Here is a 12,904-nt window from a genome sequence, read left to right on the forward strand (position 1 = left end):
TCACACCAAGCAGAGTTTATTGAGGCCATGGGCAAGGCCCACGTACACAGCGTGGGGCAGAGGTGGGGCGGATACACTCTGGACTGCGGGAGTGTCAGCAGCGGCAAAGCAGGTGACGGTGAAACGGGCCCGGAGGGGGCACCCTCCTCCTAGCAGCATCTGGGAGCTTCAGGTGAGCATCAAGAACCACCCTCATCTCCCCAAGGCTCTTTTGGGAACCCCTCCCTGCTTCCCCCAGAGCTCCAGGTGGGGTGGGGGTGGGTGGTCCCTCTCTTTGTCCCTGTAGTCAAGGATGGGATGATCCCTTGAGATTCACTATAAAAATTAAAATTCCTTTATAAATCGCAGGGGAGGGGCAGGAGGGGATCATTTTGGAGCCTGACATCACCGTCACCTAGAGCCTCACCTTCCTGCACACTCCCCAAATTCTGACCCCAAAGTAAAGGGCAAAGGGCAAGGTTTGCAGGCACAAAGATGGGCAGAGAGACACGGAGGAAGAGAGGAGAGGGAGGCTGAGGGACAGATGAGGATGACAGAAAGGATCAGAGGAAAAGTGGAGCCCGGGGAGCTCTACGCCCCGCAGCCCCGCAGCCGTGCCCTGGGGATGGAGGATGCGGTTCCCAGCCCGAAGACTCCCATGAACATAAGGTCCCCCGTGCCCCATCCAGTCTTTGCCAAAGCCACGGTGGCCTCTTGAGATGAGCCCAGCCCCAGCGGGGCCGGAGCAGATGGGGCAGAGGCGGAGAGTGCGGGTGGGCTACTCCAGGTAGATGTCCTCTGTGGGGCAGGCGTAGGCCAGGTGCTCCTGGTAGTACTCCAGGAAGGCGCGGCTGCGGGGAGAGGGTCCTCCACCAGCCACTCGGGGCTGGTCCTCCACCCCCCAGCTCTCCACAAGCGCCCGCCCAGCTGGACGCCACCATGTCATGCCCCAGCTTCGACCCCGCTGACCTGGCCCGGCAGTTACGTCCACAGAACAGCGCCCTTCTCCACAGTGATCCACCCACCCCCACCTGGGCCCTGGGCCTGCACCATCTCCGTCCCCAGGGGCCACCCCCAGGCTCCTGCCCCGACTTCATCCCACCACGCCCCACCTTCTCTGCTTAGCATACCTGGTTCTCTTCCCCGATCTCCCCTGCAAGTCTCCTGCTCATCTCCCCACTGCACCTCCACACCCCTGTTCCAGTTCTGCATCCCCACCCCTGCTCAGGGACCCTGCTCACCCCACGCTCTGCGCCACCGGCCTCATGGACTCCTGGGAGACAAAGACATGGCAGGCGAAGCGACTCAGCAGGGGGTGTTTGGTGATGAAGCCAAAATAGCTGTGGGGGAGGGGGCATGGAGGGGGCATCAGAGCACTGACCCAGCCTCCAGCTGACCCCCAAGTGATGTGGAGAGAAGAGGCAGGAACAAAGGGCTTGGCGGGGAGGGGAGGGCACAGGAGTGTGGAGATCACATGATTTTAAGATTTGAAGGTGTCTTTTTTTGGTCCCAGCCCAAGCACAGTGCTGGGCCCTTACAAGGAGTTAGTGTTCTAAACCACTTCCTTAGGCTGGGCTCCGTGGCTCACGCCTGTAATCCTAGCACTCTGGGAGGCCGAGGCGGGTGGATCGCTCGAGGTCAGGAGTTCGAGACCAGTCTGAGCAAGAGCGAGACCCCGTCTCTACTAAAAATAGAAAGAAATGATTTGGACAGCTTAAAAATATATATATATATATATAAATAAATTAGCCGGGCATGGTGGCACATGCCTGTAGTCCCAGCTACTTTGAGGCTGAGGCAGGAGGATTGCTTGAGCCCAGGAGTTTGAGGTTGCTGTGAGCTAGGCTGACGCATGGCACTCTAGCCCGGGCAACAGAGCGAGACTCTGTCTCAAAAAAAATAAAAATAAAAAAATAAATAAACCACTTCCTTGACGACCAGAGGCATCAGGCCCTGCTGGAACATCCACTATGGATGCATCTTCCTTCCCTGACCCAGCACCGCCCTGCTGTGGCCCACCCAGAGCCTGCCCCAGGACCCCAGAGCAAGGCCTCTGGACACATGTCTCCTGATGACTCAGGCCCCCTCCTGTGGGCCCACCCAGCCCCACCGCTGGTCCTGCAGACTCACAGCTAGTTTCCCAGCACTGACACGGGGCTCCACATCACCTCCCTCTGTTAAACCTGCTTCGATTCCACCACTCGATCCAACTGGAGAAGCACCTCCACCCTGGCCCCTCCATTTATGTAGTCACTGCCCCAACTCTGTTTCATTTATGCCTGTCATCTTCTCATCCAAGATATTAATAAAACTGTTGTCCAGAGGGAGGGAAAGTCAGAGTCCTGTAACATGAGACTCCAGGCCCCTGCCCTACCCCCACCCCCCCAAACTGTGGCCAATCTGATCCATTCCCTCATGGCTTCGGGGTTTTGTGGTCCCACCAGATGGGAAACCACATGACATAATGTCATTGCTAGGACAATGTGCTCATGTTGTCCATGAACATATCACAAGACCTGTCTCAGATGCTGTCTTCAAATAATCATAATAATAATCACTAGTGTTTGTTAGATGTTGCTAAGTATTACTAAGACATCATCCTAAACACTTTATATTATTAACTCACATAAACCTCACAATAGCCCTATAAGGTAGGTGTCCTGATAGCTGAGCACAGAGAGGGTTGGTATATTGCCCAAGGACACACAGCTGGGCTGTGGCAGCACTCAGAGCAAAGGCAGCAGGTAGCAAAGGCCTGCCTCATGCCAACACAGCACACCCCGTGCATTCCCGACCTGCCCCTAGTCCACAATGAAATACATGAGTTAACCATTTGCCTAATACCGTTTCTTTAGTGCTTCCTCACTGTGAGGGACTGGGCCGGGTTCTGGGGTAACAGGTGTTAGGAAGGCACTAACATCCTTGTTTCTCAGCAGAGGGAACTGGATGCCACAAGCTCAGGCCTCCAGGCTGGACACGGTCACAGCTGGAATCCCATGAGGGAAACAGCAGCTCCTCAGCCTCCCCCACCTCCCATCGCGACCCCAGGCCGACTTGTCTGGCCATCTTTCTGCCCTGGATGAGAAACGAGAGTTGTTCTTCCCTCCTGGCAGCGCTGTCTGCAGCCCCCAGAGCCGGCCCTGCGGTCTGCGTGGAGCCCTGGCGCTGTCCTGGCTCCCCACCGGGCTCCCCTCCCGGCCCCCACCTGGCCCCCACCGGGCTCCCCACCCGGCCCCCACCCGCAGAGCAGCTTCTCACCTGTGGCTGCCATCGAGCCCCTCCCTCCTCAGTGGCTCAGCGCCCTCCAGCCCGCAGACAGAGCCCTCCTCATCTCTTTACCACGGAGTCCAGACGACCCCCAGATGCCCCCACACCCACCACAACCTCAGTCCTGGCCTCGTCGTGCCCACCCTGCGTCCTGCCTGCCTACCCAGGAGTCCTTTTGAGCCCCGGGTCAGCTCGTCTGTCTCTGTGGTTCCTCCTCCTACCTCCTTCATTTAGGACACCAGGACCCTGTGGGTGGGGGTCCGTGCCTGGGAGGAAGCCTGCGTCCCCATCCCTCCGCCCGCTGCTCCCGTGCCAGTGACCCTGTCCCCTTTCTCTCCTCTCCTCAGTCTGACTGGCCATCTCAGCCACCGCATGGTCTCGGGACTCCACCTGCTCCACCTGGCACCTCCCCGCCAGGCCTCTCCCAAACTCCAGACCCATGTACCCAGTGGCCACTTCAGTCTCGCTGTGTCTGGGACGGATCCCACATCTTTCCATGCGTGGGTCCCTCTCCAGCCATCACACAGATGGACACCACCCTCAGCCTCCTCCAGGTCGGCCTCTACAGCCAATCAGGGCCTGTTTGTCCCACCTCTTAAGTGCCTCTTGCATCAGCACACTTCCCATCATGACACGGCCCCAATGACCTCAGCAGTCACCTGGTCTCTGACCAGCAGCACCTGGGTCCATCCTCTCTGCACAGCAGCCAGAGCCAGCTTGTCCCCCTGCGTCTCACCCTGCCCTGAGGACCCTGCTTGGCCCCATCACCAGCAGGATGAAATGCAAGCTCCCTGGCACCTCTGGATGCTCCCTCACACCCGACCCCCCAGCTCCTGGCGCCCCTAGGCCATGCATCTCCTCAGCGGGCTCCCTGCCGAGAAGACCCACACCCCGCCCCTGTTGCCTGCTTATCTTTTGAGTTTCACCTTCCTGAATCCCAGGAGAACTCACCTGCCTCTGTGGGCCTGCTCACTGGGCCCACGCCGGTGACCACCAGGCCACCAGCGGGGGTTCCTAGCATTCCTTGTCTGTGTGTCTGTCTCGCCCTGACCAGGAGGCAGCCGGTCCATCCTCATCCCCAGCCCAGCCCAGTGTGGGCGCCAAGGAAGTGCAGGCAGAGCTCTTGGGGTGGGGTGTGGGGATTAGGGTCTGGGCAGACGCGGGGCTTATGGGGACTCTGGGGGAAGGTAAGGCTCTCACCAGCTGTTGCGGGGGTGGCAGCCGCAGAATGAGATGTTCTTCATCTGGAAGAAGTGGCTGCAGCGCTGGAACTAGAGCAGAGGTGGGCAGGGCACCCAAGTCAGACCGGCAGCCTGAGGTCCCTCCTTCCCCCGCCTGCTGGACGTCCCTGCCGTCCTGTCCCTTGGTGTCACCCTACCCCCTACAGCCTCCCCAGGCCCCCAGACCCCCACGCCCCCACCTCAGGCCCTCCTCCACTCAGACTCAGCTTGACCCCCCGAAGAGAGATCTCCAGGTCACAGGAAGCAGGAGGACGCAGGTGGACAGTCAGTTTCCGGGCGGTGGCAATCTGAGGGAGAAGTTGGGGGAGAAGAGGGTCTCGAGGGGCCTACAAGGGCCTCTTTTTCTTCCCTTGGCAGAACTTTGCCTCTGCCCTTTTTAGCTTGTGTTTGAAGACACCTGGCAGTGAAGACGCATGGGATGCAACTCTGGAAGATGGGAGAGGCCTTGGCCACTCCTTGGCTTCGGGACGGGCCGGTCATCTCTGCACTCAGCCTGCTCATTTTCCTTCCATTCCTCCGGCTACGCTGCTCCTTTTGGCGCAGGTGCCAGGAACACGGCCCCCAACCCACCCTGGCCTCCTCATTGCCTGGTTCCTGCAAGCTCAATGGGGGCTCCTGAATGCCGGGTTGGTTTTTTTCCTGCTCCCTGCTGCCCCCCAGCCTCAATCACAGGACTTGGCGGATGGGCAGGTGCTCACTAAATGTCTGCTGAGTGAACGAACAAGCGAGCAGACGACTCCAGGGAAGGGGTGCGAGAGCTGGCCTCGGTTTCCAGTCAGGAGGGGGATGGGCTGAAGGGGAGGAGGGGCCAGTGGGAAGGTGGAGGCCCCACCGAGCTGGGCAAGAGACCCAGAGGTGACGGGCACAGCTGCTGAGCCCTGCCTAGGCCTGTCTGCTCAGGCCTCTGACTCAGGGCCAAGGGTGCCCACCCCTGAGCTGCCACTCCCTAGAGGAGGTAGGAGGCCCTGGAGCCGGGAGAGCTGGCCAGCCTGTGGCGCTGGCGTAGGCTGCCACGTGGGCTCTCTGCCTGCGTCCACCCCACCGCCACACTGACCTTCTGCATGGCTGCACACAGGATCCCATTGCCCTGGTGGCAGGGCACCTCCACAGAGCCCAGGAACTGCACGTCGAAGCGCTCCACCCAGCAGGGGCTCCGCTTGCTCCCTGGGGGCACACAGGGCCCAGGTCAGAGGGTGGCGGGCAGCGTCTGGGAGAAAAGCGGCCCCTGCCCCTGGGGACGGGCCTCACCCAGCAGGTCCTTGGTAGGGCCAGGCACTGCATGGGCGTAGAAGGCGGGGAACACACCACGCTCCCCCGTGCGCATATTGAAGCCACGGAACCAGAAGTCGTCCTCCTCGGCCTCCACCAGCACAGGGTCATCCACATCCAGCTCTAGCTCATCCGGATGTCGAGGGATGAACCTGAAGTCGGGAGAGAGGTCACTGGCGGAGGGAGAACCAGGACTGCCCGGGCCATGTCCACCCGTGTCCTGCAATGTCTGTGGACTGAGAGTCGGGGTCGCCAGCAGCAGGGAGGGAGGCCATACCTGAACACGGCCCGGTGAGTCTGCTCTCGCTCCTCCCCGTTGACCACACAGGAAAAAAGGCCAAAGGACTCGGTGCCTGAGAGACAGACAGGAGACACAGTGACTCCAGGTGGGGCAAGGGAAGTACTTGCGGGCCCAGCTTTGGCCAGAGCGAAGACCCTCCCCTCAGCAGCCTGGTGCTGGTGTCCTGAGTCAGGGAGGGAAGGGAAGCCCCTCGCCCGAGGCTGGGGCAGAGCAGCCTCCCCACCCCACTACCTGCCCGGAGGGCCTCCTGGGGGTACTCCAGGCTGATGTCCTGGGTAAGAGACCGTGCCCAGCACTGCCCACCCCCCGGCCTTCAGGCCACCCTGGGCACTTTGGAGGACAGCATGGGACCTAGGGCCAGGGAGTCTCGCCTGTTCCTCTAGGGCCACCCCCATTCCCCGCCTCTCACTCACTGGAGGACCGAGACGTGCTGTTGACAAAGACGTTGAGGAACTTCTTGGAGAAGGTGAGGTCAGGGCTGTCGGGAGAGGCGTCCCCAGGGCCCTGACCACCGTCCAGCAGCGCAGTCCCTGCCTCCTCCTCGCTGGCCTCGCCTCCGCTGTCCTCCTCGCTGTCGCTGCGCAGGCCGGCGCAGCGCCGCAGGCTCACCAGCTCCAGCTGCGTGTGCTCGTCCACCACCAGCGTGTACTTGACCGCGTCGTACACCAGCGAGGCGTCCAGCGGCGCAGCAGGGCCGGTGCCCCTGCCCCCCGGGGGCGCCGTGCTATCCTCGGCATCGTCCTCGTCCTCCTCATCTTCTTCGTCCTCCTCCTCCGAGCAGGTGGCAAAGCACGCTCGGCCTGGCCGGGTGGCGTGGCCGGGCGTGGCCCACAGCGGCGTGATGGTGTCGCGCGTGGGGTTGCTGAGGAAGAGGCAGGGCCCGGGCTGCGCAGGGCCGGGCCGGGGCGCTGCGGGTGCTGGGGGCGGCGGCCCGCACAACGTCTCCATGTCCACCAACTCCACGCCTCCCGGCGCTGCTGTCACTTCGGGGTCCTCGGAGCGCTCCGGGGCCCCGCCCGCCGGCGACGTGGGCTCCCCAGGCGGGCGCGACGCGGGAGACAGGCACTGGCCGGGGCAGCGGATGGGCGAGGAGCCCTCGGAGATCATGCGGGTCACCAGGTTGCTGAGCAGCCAGGGCGAGTCCGCATCCTCACTGAGGTCCGGCTCCGATTCCGACCCCGACTCATACTCGCTGTTGGTGTCGTCTGGACCCACGGGCAGGAAGGCGGGGCGGCGCGGGGGTTCCCGCGGGGGCTCCGGCTCCGGCTCCGGCTCCGGCTCCGAGGCGGGCGAGGAGGCCTCCTCGATAGAGTTGGTGAGGTGCGAGGAGCGGCCGCTGCTGCTGCTGCCGCCGTCGCTGCTCAGCTCCAGCTCCGTCTCCGAGATGGACGAGATCATGCGCCCCAGACGCGCGCCCCCAGCGTCCTCCGAGTCCGAGCCTGGCGACGACAGCTCCTGGCTGCTGCGACGGCCCCCACGGCCCCCACTCGAGCGGCTTCTCAGGTCGGCCTCAATGCCAGGATCCGAGGAGGGCGAGGCCCCGGCTGGGGCCGGGAGCTCCGCAGGCCGGTTCCCTTCGCAGTCACAACCCAGGCGCACTGGTGACTGCGCCTCACCAGGCCCAGAGTCCGTGGGCAGGAGGGGGCCAGGGAGCTCTGCTGGGCGGTGGAAACCATAACCATCACCTCGAGCCAGGCCTCCTTCCAGCAGCCAGCCCGTTCTCCCTCCCCTCCCTCCCTCTCCCTGTGCCCCTGCCAGCCCCCCAACCCCTCACCTCTGAGGGGCTCCTTGAGGGGTGAGCACAGCGCTGTCTCCTGCCAGGAGGCTGGGGGTGCTGGGGCAAAGCCTCCATTGTTGTTCAGGGAGTCCTGGGGTGGAGGGACAAGAGAGTAGGCTTAGGGGGTTCCAGCTCCCAGGGGTGAGAGGGACCCGCTGCCATGCGTGCAGGATCCAGGTACCGCGAACCAGGCTCAGCTCCAGGCTGCTGTGGGTCAGCGTGCTCACCTGGGCACCCAGTGTAGTCAGGTGGAGCGTAGTGGGCCGGTGCTTGTGGGGCTCCTCCAGGGAAGGGGAGGGGATAAGGGGCTCCGGGGCAGGTGCCTCTGAGCCAGGGCCTCCTCCCTCCTTGCCATCCCCATCTCCCTCCTCCTCATCATCCTCCTCTTCCTCATCATCATCCTCCTCCTCCTCTTCATTGTCATCGATCATCTCAAACTCCTGGAAGTCATCCTGGAAGGAGCAGATGGGGTGCGGCTGCTCCGAGCGCCCCAGGGCGAGGCTGTCCTGCAGGAGGGAGAGAGGGACGGAGATGTCGGGGCTGGGCCAGAGTGCAGCAGTGACCCAGCATCCCAGGTGCTAGGAAAGGGGACAGCAGGAAGCAGCAAGTCAAAGGAGAGCCCCTTTCCAGTTCAGTCTGCCCCCGTCGATAGAGTGACATTTTTGAAAATCTGCGTAAGATACATAGGAATCAGTCCAGTTCTTGGGAAGGGCACAAACTCCTAAGGCTGGATCACAGAGATTCTCAGAGTGGCCCCAACTCACTTTCTAGCTTCATATCTTCCCCAAACCCCATCACATTCCACACAACACTGTTTCCTTCATAGCATTTTAACACTATTTACAGTTACTGTACGTGGCTTTTGGTCTGTCTCCCCCACCAGACTGCAAGCCCTACCAGGGCAAGGTCATATCCATACTGCGCACTGATGCATGTCACCCCCCAAAATAAGAACTAGGGCTCAGTAGATGTCCAGTAAATAGCAAATGAATGCATAAATGAAGAGACAGCCTGCACTCTGAGGATTCACCAAGCTTGTACCAACCCCAGGGCCTTTGGCACAATCCGTCTGCTGGCGATGCCTCTCCATTTCCTCCTACCTACCCCATCTGCCTGGCTCCTGCTAACCTCAGGACATGGGTGACATTTCCTCTGGAAATGTCACTCTGGACTGGGTTCCCTTTCCCCTCATCTGCCCTGTGTCCCTGCCGGAATCCAACCCTTGACACCTGGCAGCCATTGTCTCTTACGTGTCTTTCTCCCCTCCTGGGTTGCAAGCTCCTGAGGACGGCTGTCCTGTTCCACTCCCAGCACCTGGAACCCCCCAGCACTTGCCACATGGCAGTTGCTCAGAAATTCTTGAATGAATGAAAACAAATGTGGAGACAGGGAGGAGAAGCAGCAGGAGGTAGGGGGGAAAAGATTTCTGGGGTGGAGACATGAGACAGATAGGTGGAAGCTGCAGAGGTGGGGACAGGGCTGGGAGGGGACCAGGTTGAGATGACAGCTGGAAGGGGTTAGATCTTTGTGGGAAGTGACCTGAGGACAGAGGGCACCCAAAGCAAAAGAACACCTCCCCTCCCCCAGGCTAGTCAGCTGACTGGGGTCAGGGGAAGACTGCTAGAGAGCCCCTTGGTGGAGGGCCGACAATGTGTTAGAACAAAAGAAGCTGGATACCAAGGAAGCCCCAAGGCCAAGAGGCTAAAGAGGAGGGTGATCAGAGATCACACCCACCCTGAACCCCAAGTGAATGATAAGCGGAGCCTAAGTGAGGCCTCCTTTGAGCTGGTTCTGTGCACCTGACTCTCCCCACCTTCTCGCAGTGATCTGAGTCGTAGCTGAGGCCCAGGCCACAGTCATCCGTGATCTCAGACAGGTCTTCGTCGTCAAATTCTTCCAGGCTTATGTCCTGGGGAGGCCTGGAGAGGAGGCTGAAGTCAGAAAGCCACCAACCCTGGACTCCCTGCCTGGGAGCTGGTCCTGAGGAGGGGCCAAGGGAGACCTCCAGCTCCCAGGCCCTGCGTTCTCCAGAGCCTCCAAGTCCCGGACCCAGATCCTGCCGTCACCTTGACTCCCAAGCTCTGCTCTCCAGCGGATCCCTTCCCCCATCGGGGCCAGGCCAGCCCAGAGGAGCCAACCCTCCCCCACCCCCTCCCACCCCTCCTCCCTCCGTGCTCCGCTCCAGGCCCCTCTGGGTCACAGCTCAGCCTCCCGGGAGTCAGCCCGAGCAGAGCGGGGGGAGGGGGAGCTGAGGCTGCAGCAGCAGCAGGAGAGGGAGGGGTCGAGCTGCTCTGGGAGCGGGGTCTGGCCTGTTTGTCTCCCCCTCTCCTGCTCAGGGCAGGCCTATACCCAGAGGTCCAGCCCCCTCCCCACCGCAGTCCTTCCCCCCAGGGCTCCAGGCTTGATTTCAACTCTCTCCCTGCCGGGCCGTATTGGCCAGGTCGGGGCCTCCACTGAAGGCCCAAAGGACACTGCCAGGCGCAAAGGGTGTGCCCGGCATTCTGCCGGCTGGGTGCGGCGCAGTGTCCCAGCGGGAAATGGGAGGAGGGTCACTGGGGCTGGACGACAGGCGGCAAAGATGGAGAGACCGAACCGAGGGGTGGGGGCGGGGAGCAGGAGTCGGAGCTCCAGGGCCGAGCGCGGCGCGGGGCCCGGGTCCGCAGGGCGCTGGGGCGGGTGGCAGGGCAGGTCGGAGGAGTCTGGGGCCGGTCGGAGAGGGGCCGCGGGAAGGGGAGGGCCCGCGGCGCCCGGGGCGCCCAGGTGCGTACCTGCAGCCCGGCGGCGACAGCGAGTGGAAGGTGGAGAGAGAAAACATCTCCGCGCGATCCGCCATCTTCTCCGGGAGAGGCCCGCGGCCGCGGCGGGGAGGGTGCGCCGGCCCGCGCCCGCGCCCTGGCCCGCGCCCTCGCGCAGCCCCCGCCTCACCTCGTGACACGCCCTGCGACACCCGCCGCCGACCCGCTCGCCGCGCTGCCAGGACGCCGCGGCAGCCGAGCCGCAGGGCGCGGGGGAGGGAGCGCGGGGCGGGGCGGGGCGCGGGGCGGGGGCGCGCTCGGGGGAGGGGCGGCGGCGGCGCCCGCGAGGGGGTACCGGCGCGGCGCCCGCGGCTCGGCGGGAGGAGGGCGCGGGGGGACCGAAACCGCGGGCCTGCGGGGAGAAGCGGGCCGGCCGGACTCGGCTGCGGCGGCTGCTCCCGGGGGCGCGGGGCGGGGCGGCGCGCGGGGCTCGCTGACGTCGCGGCCCGGCCGCGCGACTCCCGGGCCCGAGCCCGCGCCCGCGGGCCGGGAGCTGTCCGCCCTCGGTGCTGACCGGGCCGGGAGCTGACCGGGCCGGGAGCTGTCCGCCGCCGGTGCTGACCGGGCTGGGAGCTGACCGGGCCGGGAGCTGTCCCCCTCGGTGCTGACCGGGCTGGGAGCTGACCGGGCCGGGAGCTGTCCGCCCTCGGTGCTGACCGGGCCGGGAGCTGACCGGGTCGGGAGCTGTCCGCCCTCGGTGCTGACCGGGCCGGGAGCTGACCGGGTCGGGAGCTGTCCGCCCTCGGTGCTGACCGGGCCGGGAGCTGTCCCCCGCCGGTGCTGACCGGGCTGGGAGCTGACCGGGCCGGGAGCTGTCCCCCTCGGTGCTGACCGGGCTGGGAGCTGTCCCCCGCCGGTGCTGACCGGAACACGCTGCCCGGGCGGGCGCGGCCCTGTCCCCGACGGCGCTCGGCAGGTCTGCGTTCCGACTGGGCCACACGGAGGACGCTGAGAGGGACGAGACTGAACTCAGACTCAGGGTCTGGACGAAGGACCGACGGGTGCCAGGAGAAGCCACGGCCCTGAGGCTACGTTCATTCACCTGGAAAACCGTTTCCTGAGACCAGCTGTGTGCTGGGGCTGTGGTTAGGGCGTGGACGCGCTCTGGTCCGCCAGGGAGCTCTGCGGGAGCGACGGTCGCGCTGGAGCTCCAGGAGCCGCCTGCGGGCCTGGGGCGATGGCCAGGGCTGAACAGGGCTGACGGCACAAGCCAGCAGGGCACAACCAGGAAGACTTTGCAGAGAAGATTTGGCAAAAGAAGGCTGGCCTTTCAACATGCGTGCAATGAAATTATCCCTTTTTTCCCATGATGGAAACAATGCGCCCTGATATTTCTTTATGTCTAAATTAGTTCGGCAGAAAAGTATTTCTGAGGCAAAGATGAGGGATTTGAGTGATTGATTGCTGCCTGGAAATTATAGGGCAGGAGTTCGTGCAAGCCTGGCAGGGCAGCCTCATTCTTTGAGTGGCAATCACTCGAGCCCAGAGAGCAGACCTGTGGCCAGGGGCTGATTGATCTTCCCTCTTTTGTGCCCCAATCACAATTTATATTTTATCTCAATTATAGTATTTTTCTAAGAATGGCATTTATTAGTTTATATTTTCCTCCTGGATGACAGAGCTGCTGGAGAGCAGAGAGGCTGTCTGTCTTATCTGTCTTCTTATCTGTCTTTGAACCCCCCAGGCTCCAAATGCAGCGCCTGGCACCCTGCAGTGGCTCAGAAACCTATGAGCGAATGAATGAACCACCAAGAGGGCTTAGAGGCTCTAACCAGGTCTAGGGCATCAGGTCTTTACCATGATACTGTCCTTTCAATTTTAGAAGCACTAAGAACATTCCCTATTTCTGAGGTTCAAGGAGTCTGGACATATTAACCACTCTCTGACTTTCCCTGTACAACCCAGATCTCTTCCCAGAATTCACAAAGGGTTTTGACCCCAACTTCCTCGATTTCCTTTTGCTCCTGAGTCATCACACTGGTAAACTTTGACGTCCAGATAAATGACCCGTTCAACACCGTGGTCAGCTAGTTCCGGGACTTCTGACCAGTCCACCATCTTTGACTCTCAACTCTATGACGTCTCCCACAGACGGCCCCCAGGGTCTCCCTTCATCTGGAACTGCACCGTCTCAGATCATAACGTCCACACCCTCCTCAAGCCTCTCCTTTCCTTCCTTCCCTCTTATCAGATGCTCACCCCCAGATTCCAATAGTCTAAAGACATGAGATGGGGGCTTTCACCTCCAATTTTATCTGTGGAACCTTCCATCTTG

At 62.3% G+C, this 12,904-nt stretch overlaps 1 protein-coding gene across 2 annotated transcripts; it reads right to left on the reverse strand.

The window, feature by feature from the left end:
- On the reverse strand, positions 1–10,811 carry MAPK8IP2 (mitogen-activated protein kinase 8 interacting protein 2). Of its 2 annotated transcripts, none has more exons than XM_045555303.1 (12): positions 10,603–10,811; positions 9,648–9,753; positions 8,062–8,340; positions 7,832–7,925; positions 6,471–7,712; positions 6,034–6,109; positions 5,736–5,908; positions 5,542–5,651; positions 4,667–4,774; positions 4,447–4,517; positions 1,221–1,319; positions 1–830 (listed from the first exon to the last, which is right to left on the reverse strand). In XM_045555303.1, the coding sequence occupies exons 1-12, from the start codon at positions 10,665–10,667 to the stop codon at positions 758–760; spliced, it is 2,496 nt and encodes an 831-aa protein (XP_045411259.1). In that variant the 5' UTR covers positions 10,668–10,811; the 3' UTR covers positions 1–757. The 2 variants fall into 2 exon arrangements, with proteins under 2 accessions (XP_045411259.1, XP_045411258.1); XM_045555302.1 differs by having other exon boundaries at positions 6,471–7,715.
- Between the last annotated feature and the right edge of the window lie 2,093 nt (positions 10,812–12,904).

The sequence above is a fragment of the Lemur catta genome, chromosome 6 (assembly GCF_020740605.2).
Source record: "Lemur catta isolate mLemCat1 chromosome 6, mLemCat1.pri, whole genome shotgun sequence".
Classification (NCBI taxonomy): domain Eukaryota; kingdom Metazoa; phylum Chordata; class Mammalia; order Primates; family Lemuridae; genus Lemur; species Lemur catta.